The sequence below is a fragment of the Oncorhynchus gorbuscha genome, linkage group LG22 (genome assembly GCF_021184085.1).
Source record: "Oncorhynchus gorbuscha isolate QuinsamMale2020 ecotype Even-year linkage group LG22, OgorEven_v1.0, whole genome shotgun sequence".
Lineage (NCBI taxonomy): Eukaryota > Metazoa > Chordata > Actinopteri > Salmoniformes > Salmonidae > Oncorhynchus > Oncorhynchus gorbuscha.
The window spans coordinates 28099253-28119718 of NC_060194.1; the positions used below are offsets into that span (position 1 = coordinate 28099253).

General features: G+C 41.3%; 1 protein-coding gene across 10 annotated transcripts; it reads right to left on the reverse strand.

Moving 5' to 3' along the window:
* Positions 1 to 23: 23 nt before the first annotated feature.
* Positions 24 to 18754, reverse strand: LOC124009742 (serine/arginine-rich splicing factor 11-like). 10 transcript variants are annotated; one of them, XM_046321879.1, is made up of 12 exons: positions 18423 to 18754; positions 17988 to 18121; positions 15475 to 15590; positions 9985 to 10077; positions 8646 to 8695; positions 7523 to 7662; positions 7323 to 7401; positions 7077 to 7202; positions 1879 to 1968; positions 1662 to 1745; positions 1158 to 1320; positions 24 to 1010 (listed from the first exon to the last, which is right to left on the reverse strand). In XM_046321879.1, the coding sequence occupies exons 1-12, from the start codon at positions 18542 to 18544 to the stop codon at positions 786 to 788; spliced, it is 1422 nt and encodes a 473-aa protein (XP_046177835.1). In that variant the 5' UTR covers positions 18545 to 18754; the 3' UTR covers positions 24 to 785. The 10 variants fall into 10 exon arrangements, with proteins under 10 accessions (XP_046177835.1, XP_046177834.1, XP_046177833.1 ...); XM_046321878.1 differs by having other exon boundaries at positions 24 to 998; positions 15433 to 15590; positions 18423 to 18736; XM_046321877.1 differs by having other exon boundaries at positions 15433 to 15590; positions 18423 to 18731.
* Between the last annotated feature and the right edge of the window lie 1712 nt (positions 18755 to 20466).

Consider the following 20466-nt stretch of genomic DNA (forward strand, 5'->3'; position numbering starts at 1 on the left):
TTTAAAAAAAATATATTGCTCCATTATCTTTACACATGGGTTTTTATTGTATATAAAAGAATCACTGATAAAGCACAATACAAAACTTAAGAATGACAAGAATAAGATCTAATGGGTATTGTGAATAGGTGAGCTATAAGGAGTGGTTATTATAGCACCACAAGACTCACTATATGTCTTCCGTATAATAACGGATGGGATATGAACACTATACCACGTACAGGAGTGACAAAAAATAGTAAATGGTGAATTATTGAGGTAACAATAAAAGAATGAAAAGCTAAGTCCACAGCAAACTGCTCCATCTAGCAGCCATGTCTGATGAAATGGACATACAGTGAATTTGTTAAGCAGTGCAACTGGCTGCTTCTGCTCCCAGCAATGAGTAGAAACTAAACAAAAAACTAAGTCAAGTACACAAATGCCGTTATCATTTAAGGAAAAAATAAAAAAGGTTGCACACTTGCTAGAGTATACACTTAAAATTACAGCAATAAACCTTTCAACCAACCACACCTTTTCACCACCAAAATAGGACAAAATAAAGAATCATGTATCACCATACAAACAGAAAATTGACAAAACTGTGAGAAGTCTTAAGGTTCATCTTCTAATTGATCTATTTTGTCTAGTCACTCCAAAAGAAAGCTAACAATTCAAGTGAGATAAAGAGGGATGGAGTTGATTGAAGCCTGTATACAGTAAGGACGGTGCAGCATGGAGGGTTGGGAACAATGGAGGGTTGGGTACACAGATCTATGCACCCATCTCTATGATTAGGTGACTCAATCACTGACATCCATGTCGTCCTCTTCGTGGTGGTCGACGTCCTCTTCGCGGTGGTCGTCACCATTGACTTTGGGAGTCCCAGTGCCATTGCCTTCCACTGAGTGAGGAGACTGGGCTCCAGAGTCCTGGTCGGAATCCTTCTTGTCCAGCCTCTCCCTCTCCTTCTCACTGTCGTAGCCCTGCTCTTCCTCATCATAGTCTCTGGTGACCTGCAAAGACATCTAGGACATTTGAAATGAGTAAGTTTCATATTTCATATTACTTGTTTTTCATTTAAATACAGCGAGTCACGCTAGATCTCTGAGGTCAAAAGCCAGAAGGAAGATTACATAACTTAAGACAAATCAGTTCCAGTCATTGCTGCTTACCTTCATGTCGCCTTTCTCTCCATCAGTTTTCTTTTCCCGTTCCTTATCTTTACTCCTTTCTTTCTTTTCCTTCCGTTCCTCCCGGCTGCGGTCTTTATCGCACCTGCGCTCTCTATCCCGGTCATTCTGTCTTTCCTTGTCCCTCTTCTTCTCCTTCTTATGTCTGTAGAGAGGAGAGGTTCATTTAAAATCTTTAAATATATTTTTTTTTTAAGTCTCAATCTAAAAATGTGTGTAGACAGTCCAAAATTGTTTATATTCAGGTCCCTTAAAAGAAACCTTGATATTTGAAATCAAAATAAATTATTTGAGTGCATGATTCGAGGGCATTCACACTGTAAAGAAAATGTCCAGAAGATTGTCTCATATTCGCACTCTCAAAGTAGCCACCAAAACCACTGGCATGATTTCGAAAACGTGTCCCCTTCGGAAAAGATTTTCTATGAGAAGCAATCAATAATAAAAATGGTAATAACGAGACCATATATAGGCCAAAATATCCACCTTCTAGGAGAGGGAGTCCTGGAAACCTTCCTCTTGGGGGATTTCTTAGGAGATCGGCTGGCGCTGCGACTCTTCCTCCGCCTTCTGTACTCAACAGCAACAAAATGAAAAAATGAAATGTCACAAGTAGTAAATATCTGACTAATCAACATGGTTGGCAGCATGGAGAAACAGACAAGTCAGACGTGTGGCTCTGACCAAACAAAGCTGCACTCACCGATCTATACTGCGAGACCTCCTGGTAGTGCTGTAGCTTTTCGGTGGTGTTTTGGTGCACTTTTTATCCCGCTCCTCTTTCTTCCTATCCCTGTGGTTCAGAGACAAGTTAGTTACATCTGATCAATATTTGGTATTGTATATACAGTGCCTTCGGGAAGTATTCAGACCTTGACTTTTTGCACATTTTGTTACGTTACAGCCTTATTCTAAAATGGATTAAAGAAAGCAATTTGCTCAACAATACCCCATAATGACAAGCGAACAGGTTCGACATTTTTGCTAATTTATAAAAAATAACAGAAATACCTTATTCTTAAGTATTCAGACCAAATGCTATGAAACTCAAAAATGAGCTCAGGTGCATCCTGTTTCATTGATCATCCTTGAGATGTTTCTACAACTTGGAGTCCACCTGTGGTAAATTCAATTGATTGGACATTATTTGGAAAGGCCCACACCTGTCTATTTAAGGTCCCACAGTTGACAATGCATGTCAGGGCAAAAACAAAGCCCTGAGGCCGAAGGAATTGTCCGTAGAGCTCAGAGACAGGATTGTGTCGAGGCACAGATCTGGGGAAGGGTACCAAAACATTTCTGCAACATTGAAGGTCCAAGAACACAGTGGCCTCCAACATTCTTAAATGGAAGAAGTTTGGAACCACCAAGACTCTTCCTAGAGCTGTCTGCCTGGCCAAACTGAGCAATAGGGGGAGAAGGGCCTTGATCAGGCAGGTGACCAAGAACCCGATGGTCATTCTGACAGAGCTCCAGAGTTCCTCTGTGGCGATGGGAGAACCTTCCAGAAGGACAACCATCTCTGCAGCATTGCACCAATTAGGCCTTTATAGAAGAGTGGCCAGACAGAAGGCACTCCTCAGTAAAAGGCACATGACAGCCCGCTTGGAGTTTGCCAAAAGTCACCTCAAGACTCTGGTCTGATGAAACCAAGATTTAACTCTTTGGCCTGAATGCCAAGTGTCACATCTGGAGGAAACCTGGCACCATCCCTACGGTGAAGGATGGGGGTTGCAGCATCATGCTGTGGGGATGTTTTTCATCTGCAGGGACTGGGAGTCAGGATCGACGGAAAAGATGAACAGAGCAAAGTACAGAGAGATCCTTGATGAAAAACCTGCTCCGGAGTGCTCAGGACCTAAGACTGGGTGAAGGTTTCACCTTCCAACAGGACAACAACCCTAAGCACACAGCCAAGACAAAGCAAGAGTGGTTTCGGGACTAGTCTCTGAATGTTCTTGAGTGGCCCAACCAGAGCCCGCACTTGAACCCAATTGAACATCTCTGGAGATCTAAAAATAGCTGTACAGCAACATTCCTCATCCAACCTGACAGAGCTTGAAAGAATCTGCAGAGAAACTCCCTAAATACAGGTGTGCAAAGCTTGTAGCGTCTTACCCAAGATGACTCGAGGCTATAATAGTTGCCAAACGTGCTTCAACAAAGTACTGAGTAAAGGGTCTGAATACTTATGTAAAATGTGATTGCTAATATAAAATAAAAAAAACTAACATTTCGGGGAGAAAAAAAGGTTTTTTTGCTTTGTCATTATGGGGTATTGAGTATAGATTTGGCCGTCGTTATAAATATGAATTTGTTCTTAACTGACTTGCCTAGTTAAATAAAGGTTAAATAAATCAAAAGTTTGGAAACACCTCATTCAAGGGTTTTTCTTTATTTTTTACTATTTTCTGCAATGCAGAATAATAGTGAAGACAAACTGAAATAACACATACAGAATCATGTAGTAACCAAAAAAAAGTGTTAAATCAAAATATATTTCATATTCTTCAGTAGCCACCCTTTGCACACTCTTGGCATTCTCTCAACCAGTTTCATGAGGTAGTCACCTGGAATGCATTTCAATTAACAGGTGTGCCTTGTTAAAAGTGAATTTGTGGAATCTCTCTTCTTAATGTGTTTGAGCCAATCAGTTGTGTTGTGGCAAGGTATGGGTGATATACAGAAGATAGCCCTATTTGGTAAAAGACCAAGTCTATATTATGGCAAGAACAGCTCAAATAAGCAAAGAGAAATGACAGTCCATCATTACTTTAAAAGGCATGAAGGTCAGTAAAACGGAACATTAAGATCTTTGAAAATGTAACAAAAACCATCAGGCGCTATAATGAAACTGGCTCTAATGAGGACAGCCACAGGAAAGGAGATGAGATGGTTTCAACATCTTGAGATGTTGCTTCAATATATCCACATACTTTTCATCCTCATGATGCCATCTATTTTGTTAAGTGCACCAGTCCCTCCTGCAGAAAAGCACCCCCACAACATGATGCTGCCACCCCTATGCTTCACGGTTGGGATGGTGTCCTTCGGCTTGCAAGCCTCCCCCAATTTCCTCCAAACATAACGATGGTCATTATGGTTCTATTTTTGTTTCATCAGACCAGAGGACATTTCTCCAAAAATGACAAACTTTGTCACGTGCAGTTGAAACCGTAGTCAGGCTTTTTATGGCTGTTTTAGAGCAGTGGCTTCTTCGTTGCTGAGCAGCCTTTCAGGTTATGTTGATATAGGATTCGTTTTACTGTGGATATAGATACTTTTGTACCCGTTTCCTCCAGCATCTTCACAAGGTCCTTTGCTGTTGTCCTGGGATTGATTTGCACTTTTTGCACCATATGACGGCTGCGTGGTCCCATGGTGTTTATACTGGCGTACTTTTGTTTGTACAGATGAACGTGGTACCTTCAGGCGTTTGGAAATTGCTCCCAAGGATGAACCAAACTTCTGGACGTCTACAAAAAATTCTGAGGTTTTGGCTGATTCCTTTTGATTTTCCCATGATGTCAAGCAAAGAGGCAGTGAATTTTTACGGTAGGCCTTGAAATAGATCCACAGGTACACCTCCAATTGACTCAAACTATGTCAATTAACTTCTTGGTGACAGGGGGGGCAGTATTGAGTAGCTTGGATGAATAAGGTGCACAGAGTAAACTGCCTGCTACTCTGTCCCAGATGCTAATATATGCGTAGTATTGGATAGAAAACACTGAAGTTTCTAAAACTGTTTGAATGATGTCTGTGAGTATAACAGAACTCATATGGCAGGCGAAAACCTGAGAAATCTCCAACCAGGAAGTGAGAAATTCGAGGCATGTAGTTTTTTTTTTTACTGAGCCCCTATTGCAGATACAGTAAGAGATTGGTTATGTTGCACTTCCTAAGGCTTCCACTAGATGTCAACCATCTTTAGAAACTGGAATGAGGATTCTACTATAAAGGAGGGGCTCATAAAAACAGTTTGAGTACCGTAATTTCTGGACTATTAAGCGCACCTGAATATAAACCGCACCCACTGAATTTTTAAGAAATACGTGTGCCTACCGGTACATTGAAACAAATTAACTTTACACAGCCTTTAAACAAAACATGGCTTGTAACAAAAATAAATAGGCATTAACGAAACACTGCTTGTAACAAAAATGTAAAAAAATAGCAGTAAACAGTAGCCTACCAAGAAAGTCATTGGTCACTATCTTCCTCCTCCTGTGCACTGAAACCACTGAAGTCATCTCCTTCGGTGTCAGAGTTGAATAGCCTCAGAATTGCTTCATCCGATGTTGGATCGCTGCCCTCTTCAACACGCAGCAGTCCAGCCTTTCAAAACCCGCTGATAGTGGATTTTTTGACAATGCTCCACGCTGTCAGCAGCTCTATTTCCTTTTCCAACAGCCAGATCGATCGCCTTCAATTTGAAAGCTGCATCATATGCATTTCTCCATGTCTTTGCCATGAGGAGGGTGACAAAATGACTACCCGTAATCAGAATGATGGGAAGTTTGAGCGCGCTCGATTTACGTCACATTATGTGACGGTGCTCAGTTTTTTGGCAGCATGAATCTTGTGAAAGCGGGAAAAATCCATAAATTAGCCGTGTCATTGTATAAACAGCCAGGTTCAAAGAGTGGGAAAAAAGTAGCGGCTTATAGTCCAGAAAAGTAAGGTAAGTGGTCTGGCAGAGAGCCTCGGTCTCATGAAGCACGGTCACGAGAGAGTTAGCTTTCGTTCCATTGCATTTCAACAGACAAAGGAATTATCCGGTTGGAACATTATTGATGTTTTATGTTAAAACATCCTAAAGATTGATTCCATACTTAGTTTGGCATGTTTCTACGGTCTGTAACGGAACTTTTTGAACTTTTAGTCCTAAGTTCGGCGCGACCTGAAAGCGCTTTTGGATTTGTTAACCAAACGCCCCAACAAAAGAAGATATTTGGACATAAATGATGGACATTATCGAACAAATCAAACATTTATGGTGGAACTGGGATTCCTGGGAGTGCATTCTGATGAAGATCAAAGGTAAGTGAATATTTAAAATGCTATTTCGGAGTAATGTTGACTATCCAATTTGGCGGATATCTTTTGGCTGCTTTGTTGTCTGAACGCTGTACTCAGATTATTGCATGGTTTGCTTTCTCCGTAAAGTTTTTTTAAAAATCTGACACAGCAGTTGCATTAAGGAGAGGTTTATCTAAAGTTCCATGTATAATAGTCGTATCTTTATCAATGTTTATTATGAGTATTTGTGTAATTTGACGTGGCTCTCTGCACAATCGCCGCATGTTTTAGAACTACTGAACGTAACGCACCAATGTAAACTCAGATGTTTTTATATAAATATAAACTTTATCAAACAAAACATACATGTATTGTGTAACATGAAGTCCTATGAGTGTCATCTGATGAAGATCAAAGGTTAGTGATTAATTTTTATCTCTTTCTGCTTTTTGTGACTCCTCTTTGGCTGACAAAATGGCTGTGTTTTTCTGTTGCTTGGTGGTGACCTAACATAATCGTTTGTGGTGCTTTCGCTGTAAAGCCTTTTTGAAATCAGACACTGTGGCTGGTTTAACGAGAATCTTTAAAATGGTGTAAAATACTTGTATGCTTGAGGAATTTTAATTATGAGATTTGTTGTTGTTTTGAATTTGGCGCCCTGCACATTCACTGGCTGTTGGCGAGGGGTTCCGCCAGTCCTAGAGAGAGTTAAACAAGAAATTTGTGGAGTGGTTGAAAAATGAGTTGATGACTCCAACTTGTGTATCTACACTACCAACTTCAACTGTATATATGGAATTAGAGTTGTGGTTAGATATGAAGATATGAGTGTGCAATTTGAGGATGAAGAATGGGTCAAGTCTGTGCTCTGTGGCTCACCTGGATTTACTTGGAGATGGTTTGCTCCTGTCTTTGGAGTGGGACCTCCCACTTCTCCTTCGAGGGCTCTTGGAGCGTCTCCTGCTCCTGGAGTGTGAACGTCGCTTAGACCTGCTCTTTGAACGCCTGCAGACCACGAAGATCACACAGACACATCAATCTCTACCCTCAATATAAATTTGAAAAAACGTTATATTTTAACTCAATCCAAATAATTTGTGTCAGGAAAACAGATTTCGTGTTCACCTGTGTCTAGAGCGAGAACGGGACCTTCTGCGTCTGGACCTGGACCTGGAACGCGAGTGCTTCCTCTTGCTCTCCTTGTCTGCATAAACAAAACGTTAAAATTACTTTGGTACAGCAAATAATAGTTTTTAGCTAGGGCTAACGGTAATTTATCTGAGATGTAAAGTATGTTTTGGAGATGCAATGCTTTAGCTACTCACTGCCAGGCTCGATGGCAGCAGAGATTAGGGACTGGGCCTCTCTGACCCTCTTCATGGCCACTTCTATCTCTTTGTTGGAGGAGTCTGCCTTCAGGCCTGGATTCATGTTCATGTTCATCCCTACACCCATGTGGTTCATTCTGAAGAAGAGGACATTTTTTTGGTGATTATAAACCGGGTAGTTTGGGTCCTGGATGGTGTTTGGCTGAAACAGCCACAGCATTCCAGTCATGTGTATATCAGACAATATATCTTGGGTATGATGCAAAACTATTTGTTTACTGTTACATTTATATTAATAACCGGTTTATAATAGAAATAAGGTACCTTGGGGGTTTGTGGTATATGGCCAATATACCACAGCTAAGGGTCGTCTTTGCGTTGTGCCTAAGAAAAGCCCTTAAGCGTGGTATATTTAAGTAATAAGGACCCAGGGGGTGTGGCATATGGCTAATATACCATGGTTAAGGGCTGTTCTGGCCATTATAAACCGGGTGGTTTGAGCCCTGAATGCTGACTAGCTGAAAGCCGTGGTATATCATACCGTATACCATGGGTATGACAAAAAAAAGTACTATTTGTCTATTTATGTTAACTAGTTTATAATAGACACCTCAGGGGTTTCTGGTATATGGCCAATATACAACGGCTAAGGGCTGTATCCAGGTCGTGCCTAACAGCCCTTAGCCTTGGTATATTGGCCATATACCACACCTCCTCACGCATCTTTGCTTAAATATACCACACCCCCTCAGGCCTTACCGCTTAATTATAAACTGGGTGGTTCCAGCTCTGAATGCTGATTGGCTGAAAGCCGTGGTATGTCAGACCGTATACCACAGGTATGATAAAAAAATTTTTTTACTGCACTGATTACTTTAGTAAGCAGTTTATAATAGCAATAAAGCCCTTCTGGGGTCCATGGCATATGGCCAATGTGTTGTGCATAAGAACAGCCCTTAGCCGTGGTATATTGGCCATATACCACACCCCTTCCGTGCCTTATTGCTTAATTAGAATACACTGGAGTGCAATCCAACAAATTAATGGTTCATAGGTGTTACTGGAGGTAAGCTAGTCTGATGCCTTATAATGGGAATTTTCTAGAGACACGATGACTTACTTTGGATCCACCTGCGTCATAAACTTCAGAAGCTGCTCAGTGGGAAAAGACTGGGGAAGAAGAGTGTAAAATATATAATATACAAGTAAAAAATATAATTTCAACATTTCCCCTTTAACACCAGCATTTGCGTGTGCATACAGAACACTATACAAAAGTATGTGGACACCCCTTCAAATAAATGGATTTGGCTATTTCAGCCACAAACATTGCTGAAAGGTGTATAACATTGAGCACAAAGCCATGCAATCTCCATAGTCAAACATTGGCAGTAGAATGGCCTTACTGTAGAGCTCAGTGACTTTCAATGTAGCGCCATCATAGGATGCCACCTTTCCAACAGTTCACCAAATTTCTGCCCTGCTAGTGCTGCCCCAGTCAACTGTAAGTGCAGTTATTGTGAAGTGGAAAACACTAGGAACAACAGCGGCTCAGCCGCAAAGTGGTAGGCCACACAAGTTCACAGAATGGGGCCGCAGAGTGCTGAAGAGCATAAAAATAGTCTGTCCTCGGTTGCAGCATACACTACAGAGTTTCAAATTGCCTCTGGAAGCAACATCAGCATAAGAACTGTTCGTCGGGAGTTTCATGAAATGGGTTTCCATGGCCAAGCAGCCACACACAAGCCTAAGATCACCATGTGCAATGTCAAGTGTCGGCTGGAGTGGTGTAAATCTCGCCATCATTGGGACTATAGAGCAGTGGAAATGCGTTCGCCGGAGTATGAATCACACTTCACCATCTGACAGTCTGACAGACGAATCTAGGTTTGGCGGATGCCAGGATAACGCTACCTCGCCGAATGCATAATGCCAACTTTAAAGTTTGGTGAAGTATTAATGGTCTGGGGTTGTTTTTTATGAGTCAGGCTAGGACCCTTAGTTCCAGTGAAAGGAAAGCGTAATGCTACAGTATACAGTAACATTTTAGACAAGTCTGTGCCTCCAACTTTGTGGCAACAGTTTGGGGAAGGCACTTTCCTGTTTCAGCATGGCAATGGTTTGTCGAGACTGGTGCGGACGAACTTGACTCCCCTGCAGAGCCCCGACGACAACCCCAACCTTTGGGATGAATTGGAACGCCGACTGCAAGCCAGGCCTAATTGCCAAACATCAGTGCCCGACCTCACTAATGCGCGTGGCTGAATAGAAGCAAGTCCCCACAGCAATGTTTCAACATCTAGTGAAAAGCCTTTCCAGAAGAGTGGAGGATGTTATAGCAGCAAAGGGGGACCAACTCCATATTATTGCACATGATTTTGGAATGAGATGTTCAATGAGAAGGTATCCACATACTTTTGGTCATGTAGTGCATCTCCAGGTTGCAAGCAAACACTCACCTGGGGATTCATATTCATATTCATATTGGGGTTTGAAAACCCAAATGCTGCCATCGCATCCATGGAGGGACCACCAAAAGGATTGCCTCCCATCTAAAATGCAACACATCATTAACCCTTTCATTGTCTATTACTCTATTTTACAGACCATTGTCCCCATGGGGGAAATCATGTCTCATGTACACCAGGGTTCATCAACTAGATTCAGCCCAGGTCCAGTTTTTTTTCTTGAGTGGATGGTCGGAACATAATTACAAATCCTTTGTAGACTGCAAATTGACCGCAAGAATCCCAAACAGATATCATATTTGACTAAAACGTAATCATTTCAAACCTTGCTTACATTTGTATACGATCATCTCTTTATTATGCATGAGAATACTTGGAACAGATTTCCTCAATTTAAATAAATTGGAGCTGATTTCTTGGTGTTTTTACAGTCTTATGATCACAACAAAAAATATGTTTGTTCTTTGCTAAGAAAGCTTGGGGAGCCAAATAAAACCACCTGCAAGCTAAATCTGGGCCGACAGGCTGCCGTTGGGGAACCCTGGTGTACACATTTAAATTATATACCTATATATATACCCGTGGTCATGTATATGCCTGTGTTCATGTGAGAGTGGACTTATCAGGGCATGTTCCATTTCATTAACTTAAGAACCGACATTGTCTTATGTCAGATGGCGTCACTCCTACCCAATGCTCGCTTTAACAATCTGTCTTGTAGGAAGTGGAACTTGTATGTAAATATGAATATTCCCGAGCATCCACCATTCAACAATGAAAACATAGGAACTATTTTTTTATCACTACGCTTTTGTATCCATGAAATAGGCAGAATAATTACCTAAATGAAAATGAAATAGAAAAATAATAAAAAATGAGAAAATAAACAAAAAAAAACTGTGGCTATCTCCTGCACAAATAATGTGCAAGGACCTCGGTCGCCAGTGCAGTGACTTGATCAGCAGCTTTGCTAACTGTTGTAGCTAGCTTACTGACAATAGCTGGCTAGCTCTACCTTTACTGACATGAAAAGCTTGCTTAGCCTGGTTAAATTACACTGAAGTTGTAGACATGCAGCCACAAAATGAGTGACCGTTATCAGAAATCAGTCCATAAGTCAGCATGTTTCTCTGCGATCGCTAACATTTAACTTGTAAGTAACTTTGTAAAATTGTCTACAGCAGCTGACTCTGGAGACTACTGCAATGACTCACGACAGAACAGCTGCTTGAAAACTCATAAAAGTTAGTATCTGTAAACCCCCCCACAACTAAATAAAAAAAATAAACAAATTTGGTCGCAACATTTTTTTAAATTATAATGTTAAAATTAGCATTACTAAAGTAGTTTGCGAGCTAGCTTTTGTTTGAAGTGTTTAACAAATTGTGTACGCAAATAGGTAATCTTGTTGGTTAGCAGCAACGTTTCTCCTCTAGCAAGCTAATATTGGTCAAATTTATGCTAGCTTTTGTGCCCAGTCAAACTTCAGAAATACCGCTCATTGAAGCTTCTGCCTTCTGCCTTCGATACTGTGAACCATCAGATCCTCCTCTCCACCCTCTCCGAGTTGGGCATCTCCGGCGTGGCCCACGCTTGGATTGCGTCCTACCTGACAGGTCGCTCCTACCAGGTGGCGTGGCGAGAATCTGTCTCCTCACCATGCGCTCTCACCACTGGTGTCCCCCAGGGCTCTGTTCTAGGCCCTCTCCTATTCTCGCTATACACCAAGTCACTTGGCTCTGTCATAACCTCACATGGTCTCTCCTATCATTGCTATGCAGACGACACACAATTAATCTTCTCCTTTCCCCCTTCTGATGACCAGGTGGCGAATCGCATCTCTGCATGTCTGGCAGACATATCAGTGTGGATGACGGATCACCACCTCAAGCTGAACTTCGGCAAGACGGAGCTGCTCTTCCTCCCGGGGAAGGACTGCCCGTTCCATGATCTCGCCATCACGGTTGACAACTGGACAACACCCTGTCGTTCTCAACTAACATCAAGGCGGTGGCCCGTTCCTGTAGGTTCATGCTCTACAACATCCGCAGAGTACGACCCTGCCTCACACAGGAAGCGGCACAGGTCCTTATCCAGGCACTTGTCATCTCCCGTCTGGATTACTGCAACTCGCTGTTGGCTGGGCTCCCTGCCTGTGCCATTAAACCCCTACAACTCATCCAGAACGCCGCAGCCCGTCTGGTGTTCAACCTTCCCAAGTTCTCTCACGTCACCCCGCTCCTCCGCTCTCTCCACTGGCTTCCAGTTGAAGCTTGCATCCGCTACAAGACCATGGTGCTTGCCTACGGAGCTGTGAGGGGAACGGCACCTCAGTACCTCCAGGCTCTGATCAGGCCCTACACCCAAATAAGGGCACTGCGTTCATCCACCTCTGGCCTGCTCGCCTCCCTACCAATGAGGAAGTACAGTTCCCGCTCAGCCCAGTCAAAACTGTTCGCTGCTCTGGCTCCCCAATGGTGGAACAAACTCCCTCACGACGCCAGGACAGCGGAGTCAATCACCACCTTCCGGAGACACCTGAAACCCCACCTCTTTAAGGAATACCTAGGATAGGATAAAGTAATCCTTCTCACCCCCCCCCTTAAATATTTGTAGATGCTCTATTGTAAAGTGGCTGTTCCACTGGATGTCATAAGGTGAATGCACCAATTTGTAAGTCGCTCTGGATAAGAGCGTCTGCTAAATGACTTAAATGTAAATGTAATGTAAATGAAGCACAAAAATCCATGCTAAATGTAAAATGACTAGAACTTCCTCACCAAAGAAACTTCATTATTGACCAATTTATTGTTTTAGCTGATATTAATAGACAGTTTAGAGGCAGAAATTCGGTTCAGCAGACGATGAGGTAGCGTAAACTCAACCTATTCCGTATAAATGTGCGTAACCGCGACATTCAAACGAGGCTACAATGAAAACGAATGGGACTGTAGTGACTGTGTTGGCATCAGAATCTGGGTTGTGAACTACGTTTCGATTCAGCATTGATTGACATGGTAATGGACTAACAGTATTGGAGAAAAGATTAAAAACTGACCCCTCTGACGCTGTACGTTACATCATGACGTGTCACTACGTAACGTACAGCGCGCATTTGCAACTCATTTTGTGCCGTACAACCTCTTTCCACCAAGGGTAGCCGTTCTCTCGCAGATTAAAATCATGCTTAACCATATACACTTGTAAGAAAACGTAATTATTCATGATTTTTGTCTAAATTAACTTATTGGTGACAGGGGGGCAGTATTGAGTAGCTTGGATGAGTAAGGTGCCCAGAGTAAACTGCATGCTACTCTGTCCCAGATGCTAATATATGCATAGTATTAGTAGTATTGGATAGAAAACACTGAAGTTTCAAAAACTGTTTGAATGATGTCTGAGTATAACAGAACTCATATGGCAGGCAAAAACCTGAGAAAAATCCAACCAGGAAGTGGGAAATCTGAGGTTTGTAGTTTTTCAACTCTTTGCCATTCCAATATACAGTGTAAATGGGGTCATATTCCACTTCCTAAGGATTCCACTAGACGAACTTTGTTTGAGACTTCTACTGTGAAGTGGGGGCAAATGAGAGCTGATTGAGTCAGGTATCTGGCAGAGTGCCATGGGCTCTGAGGCGCAGTCACGAGGGAGTTAGCTCTCGTTCCATTGCTTTTCTACAGACATAGGAATTCTCCGGTTGGAATTTTATTGAACATTTATGATAAAAACATCCTAAAGATTGATTCTATACTTAGTTTGACAAGTTTCTACAGGCTGTAATATAACTTTTTGTACTTTTCATCCGATGTTTGGCCTGAAAGCACGTTTGGTAAACAAATCCAAACGCGCGAACAAAAGATGCTATTTGGACATAAATTATGGACATTATCAAACAAATATCGTGGAACTGGGATTCCTGGGAGTGCATTCTGATGAAGATGGCAGAGTGCCACAGATGGCAGTGGGTGAACAATCCAACACTTGGTGAATTCTGCTTCACAATGATAGGAAGAGCCGACATCGAAGGATCAAAGGTAAGTGAATATTTATAATGCTATTTCTGACTAATGTTAACGACACAATATGGCGGATATCTTTTTGGCTGCTTTGTCTGAACGCTGTATTCAGATTATTGCAAGGTTTGCTTTTTCCGTAAAGTTTTTTTTATTTTTTTAAATCTGACAGCGGTTGCATTAAGGAGAAGTATATATCTAATTCCATGTATAACACTTGTATTTTCATCAACATTTATGATGAGTATTTCTGTAAATTGATGTGGCTCTGCACAATCACCGTATGTTTTAGAACTACTGAACGTAACGTGCCAATGTAAAAATAGATTTTCTGATATAAATATGCACTTTATCGAACAAAACATACATGTATTGTGTAACATGAAGTCCTATGAGTGTCATCTGATGAAGATCAAATGTTAGTGCTTAATTTTATCTCTATTTGTGCTTTTTGTGACTCCTCTCTTTGGCTGGAAAATGGCTGTTTTTCTGTGAGTTGGTAGTGACCTAACCATTGTGGTGCTTTCGCTGTAAAGCCTGTTTGAAACCAGACACTGTGGCTGGATTAACGAGAATTGTATCTTTAAAATTGTGTAAAATACTTGTATGCTTGAGGAAATTTAATTATGAGATTTTTGTTGTTTTGAACTTGCCGCCCTGGACTTTCACTGACTGTTGGCGAGGTGGGACGCTTTCGTCCCACATATCCCAGAGAGGTTAATATAATTATTGCTAATATTAAACTAATATTTCATGACTAGGGTGCCAATGACATTTTTTTTTGCACGTCATTACTGCGAGCCATCATGACACTTAAGTCGGAACAGCTGCACTTCACTTGTGAGGCTAATGTTAGCGCAGCCCTAAATCCCTCTTCAAATTCGACAAACCTTCAAACAGGTGATGAGACATTACATAAACTCTGTTTTATTAACATTTTAAAGTTGATTAGTTTGACAAATCGGGTGGGAAAAAAAATCCTTTCCCCCTTTCAAGATCACTTCGTAGCCTTCGCTCCCCACCCAACATTTTTTTAAAGACCCGAGGAAGCTCACTGCCTTGAATTATGCAGAGATGGGCATCATGAAGGTCTCGTCATTAATTTGTTTGGAAAGGAGAGAAGTTGTGCTTTACATTGGTATTGATATTACAGTTGATATGGAAGTATTACGTTTTTTTGGGCGCAAAAATAAGGTCAATTGTACGGACCAAGGCGATGTATGAAAGTGAGTGAGTTTACGTTAGTATTTTAAAATGTTAGACAGCACATTGTAGCTAAACTACTTTTGATCTATCCCATACCTTTTGCAAGATACGAGACAGATTAGCGCAGGCAGAATCGTTGCGCTATCTGACGTAAGACAATGAAGGCACACATAATTAAATTGAACAACAAAATATTGTGTCTATGCTGAGGACCTACCTGTGGATAGGACATGGGGTTTGGTGTTGGGAGAAGTCCTACCTGTGGATTGGACATGGGGTTAGGTGTTGGAAGGAGACCTCCTCCGGACATAATCCCTGCAACAGCATTTGCTGGCGCCAGCAGTGACAAAGCCTTAGCCTCCTCTGGGATAACACCTACAGAAAAACAAAACAGGCATTATGGGAAGAAGAGAACGTCTACGTCTAGAATCTACTAAAGAGGAGAGACATTTTGAAAAACACAAAGATTACTTGCTCAGGTATTCTTCAAACAAACATGTGTACAGGTTTCAATACTGTTACCTTAGATAGCTGCTACATTTGAGAAGGTTTGTTCCCTTTATTCTTTTAATCATTGTAGATAGTTATTCTTCTAAGGTTGGGAAAAAAGTATATCACAATACACACTACTCCAGTGAACACTGCCAAGATTGTATCACCTGAAAGTGTATTTTAAGTCATGAACCAAACGTTAGCTAGCACAGCGGCTTCTCCAGTGGGGTGTGCTCTCAATTTTCATATAGATTGAACAAGCGACTCACGTTGGTGGCTTCACTACTAAGGAGCACAGAGAAAAAAAAAGGAAAAAAAATCGAGATACACAAAACAAAAAGAATTTCAGAGAGTTGGAGGTCAACAGTAAATACTGTACAGTCAGTTTCTACTACTTACCAGCAATACGTAGAAAATAACCTAGCTAGCAATCAAATTCTAGGTAGGCGATATCTACTCTCCCAAGAACCTTACTTGTCACTGCATCAAATATGCTTAAAATTAATGCTTTTTGATTAAGTTTAATAATAAACTTGGCAATATTAGATTAGCTTGTTTTTTTATGTCTGACTAATATAGGGCAAAAAAACTATGGTTTCACATCTCAATGTTACCAATGCTACCTAAAAAAGGAAACATACAATATCTTAATCAAGATGCAACGGGAAAAATAACATTTTTTTTACAGAAGACGCACAAACATACACACACCAAGACAGACACACATACGCACACACCCACAAAAGAAAAACATTTAAAAAATGGCACATGGGAGAGAGAATTTAGCTGCAGGAGACAAAACGGTTGGGTGGTATTTTCAGCAGGGCCTGGTTTACAGGACTGGCTGAGCCAGGAAAAAGAACTGTAAAACACAACAACAAAAAAGAAAGACCACTGTTAAAGGAGAGAGCACTGAACCAGTTGCCATTGTCATGTGGGTGGATATCTAAGACAATTAACGACAACTAGATAGTCAGCAACCTTAAAGTACAGTATCACTGGTCAACATAGAAAACACAGCCTAGTTATTTGAATATGCCAATTTGAGGGACAGCGAGTGTTGAGTGAGTGCATCTAATTTTTAGCTAAATTAAAATTGGATACTAGATTGCAACTAGGGTTCACCCAACTCCCCAAACCAGGAAGTGCCTTAACGCTAAAGGTGAAAAAAGTATGAAATGCAGGTGTAGCAATAGCCGTGCCTACGAGATGTATGTGTATTGTTCACTATTCAGTGACCATTTGGATCCAATGAGAATTAGATTGGATGTTATACAGGTCAGATTATTAAAATACCTATTTTGATAAATAGATGTGTGTAGTCAAATAACATGTTGCGTTATACATGTGATCTGCCTTATGGTAATATCTAACTACTGCATTCCACTTAAACTAAAATACATAGAGAATAGAAAATGAGAGAAAGAAGAAAGGACACAGAAAAAAGAGAAAGAGAAGGGGTTGGGGGGCTGCTTGAATGCTTGCTGGCCTTTTGTAATTGTCTACAATCCCCTGTTGGCAGGCAGAGGACCACTTTCAGCCATCAAGGAGGGGGCTCTGCTTTTGCCTTCTCCACTACAACAAATCACACACACAAATAACAGAGATAAGTTTAATAGAGGATAGTCCAATATGGGGGAGAAAATAAAAAGCATGGTTAAGTTTTCATATACATGTAAGTTCCTCTCTGCTTTCTTTTTGTCTGCCCGTGCACAGTCTGGGCTTGTTCAGCTCTCTCTGTCGAAGCAAGTGCCTGTCCCTAAAGCAGATCTTGGTATACTGTGGTTAATGGTAAAGGGGTGGCATGGAGGGGGCAAAGAATGGGCTCTGGAGACCACAAAAGACTTAAAGTAATCTGTGTTGTTTAGTTTCTATCAAGTCCAATACATCATGGGTGACATTATGACCTTACAGTGTGGCAGTAGCTTTATATAATAAATTATGTGTATGGTGGTTATATGTTTGGTATTTAGTTCCACAGTATACCATGGATATGGGTTGAGAGATCTGATATAGAAATCTCTCTCATTGTAATTAGCAAGGGGATTGTACAAGACACTGGGAGAGTGGCATGGAATCATTTATCACAGAATCAGATAAGCCTGTCAGACCGAGAATGGATACTAGGATCTGAAATAGCTAGGACACATGCTTAAATAGTATCTCAAACCACAGGATCATAGAACTCCATCATGAAATTAATGGGCGCGTCACTCTCCCATAACTACGTCATACAGTCAAGGATCATTCATACTGAAGAGGGGAGAACAAAGCACCAACCTTCGGCAAAAGGGACGACGATCAGCGCTCTGTCCACGAAGACTGTGTTGGTCAGATGCTGAGAAACTCCCACGGACTCCGACTCTTGGAACTTCACAAAACACACACGCGACGTCACTGGCAGAGGCGATTCACTGCAATACGTTAGTTTGTAAGTTAGTTAGATAGCAACAACATAGTAGTAGAATGTGTCCAACAAAACACCCCTGAAGTAGCTAACCAACATATATCTTAGCTAGCTCATGTTTCGTCTAATATTTGGGGTACGGACAGTTTGGGCCTCCGATGCTAACGTTAGCTAGCGTTAGCTAAAGTTAATAATAAACGTTACCTATATGGAAATCAACCAAATCACAAATTGGTAGGGAATTAATAGTCAAATAAACAATAACGATGTCTAGTTTGCGACAAAAGTTAAACAAATGAGTTACTTACTCTGGTGGAAACAATTTGAGTTCTTCAATGGTTCCAAGAAACCCGAACAGCATTCGCATCTGCTCAGATGTTGTGCTTGGCGACACGTTCGTCACTTGCACTACGTTCGTGGTACAATTCATTTTTCACAATACAAATTTAAAAACAAATATATAAACAATTAATCCTCGATTTGAGAAGGCTTTTTTAGAAATGTACTTCGTTGCTATCCTAGCCGAAGATGTTTTATAAACTCAAACGTTCATCCCAATGTGTTTCGTCGCCATGTTGTAAGCGTGAATACACATAGAAAAGAACGGCATGCGCACTGTGAAAATCCTGCAGTGATGTAGATAGTTTACACGGGCGTGGGATGGACAACTGGCGGCGGCGGGAGGGCCGCCCCCCTTTTGAACGCCCTCGGACCAATTCAGTCAGGGTCTCAATTTACTGTTGTTGCAAGTTATGTAGAATAATATAATACACAAGGTACACTATCGTAATTTGGTTGTGAATCAGCAGTTTTTCTCTTATGTCAGCCACTGATAGCCACTCAATTAGTCCATGTCAGCTAACATTTTTAGATCTTTAAATTAGTTTAGCAGCCAGCTGATTTTGATAGTCAGTCTCACTTGGGTATCATATTTAAACCTGCAAACATTTCTCTCCACCCTATGGAAAAATGTGTAGAATTGCAGGAAATTAGATGTAAAACAGCACTTTTGCATCTCTGCCCTATGGCAAAATGAGTAGAATTGAATGAAATTAGCTATAAAATGCAGTCTTCTCTCCACCCCATGGCAGAATGTGTACAATTGTACAAAATAAAACATGTTCTCTCCGGTGTTAAGGGAGGCTGATAAAATGTTTTGCTCGAAATGTGGTGGTGGGGGGTTACAATATCTCAGTAGGGCTAATCACTGTTCATGTTAGATTTGTTGGTAACCAATGGCTTTGTTGAGGTCATTGATTTGAAAGTTATTAGGCTGACAAGTGTTATGTGGATATTGACTATGTTTTCAACCAGAATGGGTACAGTAACATGTGTCAACTGAGACTTAGATGGTTTATGCAAATCTTTGCAGGAATGCAGTGTAGAAAATCAAAGCTCTCCTTTTATCCGCGTCAACAACAATAGGCCTTATATTCCCACCCAAAGCTTTACTCTGACGCTCAGTGTTTGTGTTTGGTACAAATCTGCCACAGCAATGTAACAATGGACTTGGTATTCATCTAAACGTTTTCAGAGAGTGAGTGTCCCTCTGTTCACAGAGTTTTTCATGATCAGCTGTGGCAGCCATTTAGTTTGATGAAAAATGTATACTTTTGTGCCGAATACAACAGGTGTTACAGTGAAATGCTTACTTACAAGCCCTTAACCAACAATGCAGTTTTATGAAAAATAAGTGTTAAGTAAAAAATAGATAAATACATTTCACGTAAAAAATAATTCAAGAGCATCAGTAAAATAACAATAGCAAAGCTATATACAGGGGCTACCGGTACAGAGTCGATGTGCGGGGGCACCGGGTAGTGGAGGTAATTGAGGTAATATGTACATGTAGTTAGAGTTAAAGTGACTATGCATAGATAGTAAACAGAGAGTAGCAGCAGCGTAAAAGAGAGAGGGGGTGCAATGCTTATAGTCTGGCTAGCCATTTGATTAGCTGTTCAGGAGTCTTATGGCTTGGGGGTAGAAGCTGTTTAGAAGTCTTTTGGACCTAGACTCTGGTACCGCTTGCCATGCAGAGAGTAGCAGAGAGACCAGTCTATGACTAAGGTGGCTGGAGTCTTTGACCATTTTTAGGGCCTTCCTCTGACACAGCCTGGTATAGAGGTCCTGGATGGCAGGAGGCTTGGCCAAAGTGATGTACTGGGCCATACACACTACCCTTTGTAGTGCCTTGCGGTCAGAGGCCAAGCAGTTGCCATACCAGGCAGTGATGCAACCAGTCAGGATGCTCTCGATGGTGCAGCAGTAAAACTTTTGATCTGAGGACCTGTTTTAGTGGTCGATATTTTCAGTATCCTAAGGGGGAAAGGCTTTGTTGTGCCCTCTACACGA

What these genes read in the sequence shown, in the direction of transcription:
- LOC124009742 (XM_046321877.1), bottom strand. Translation starts at nt 18,544, where the DNA reads ATGAATTGTACCACGAACGTAGTGCAAGTGACGAACGTGTCGCCAAGC. An exon ending in ACCCCATGTCCTATCCACAG is followed by an intron (nt 10,078 to 15,432) that starts GTAGGTCCTCAG and finishes GTTGCATTTTAG; the next exon opens with ATGGGAGGCAATCCTTTTGG. An exon ending in ATATGAATATGAATCCCCAG is followed by an intron (nt 8,696 to 9,984) that starts GTGAGTGTTTGC and finishes CTTCTTCCCCAG; the next exon opens with TCTTTTCCCACTGAGCAGCT.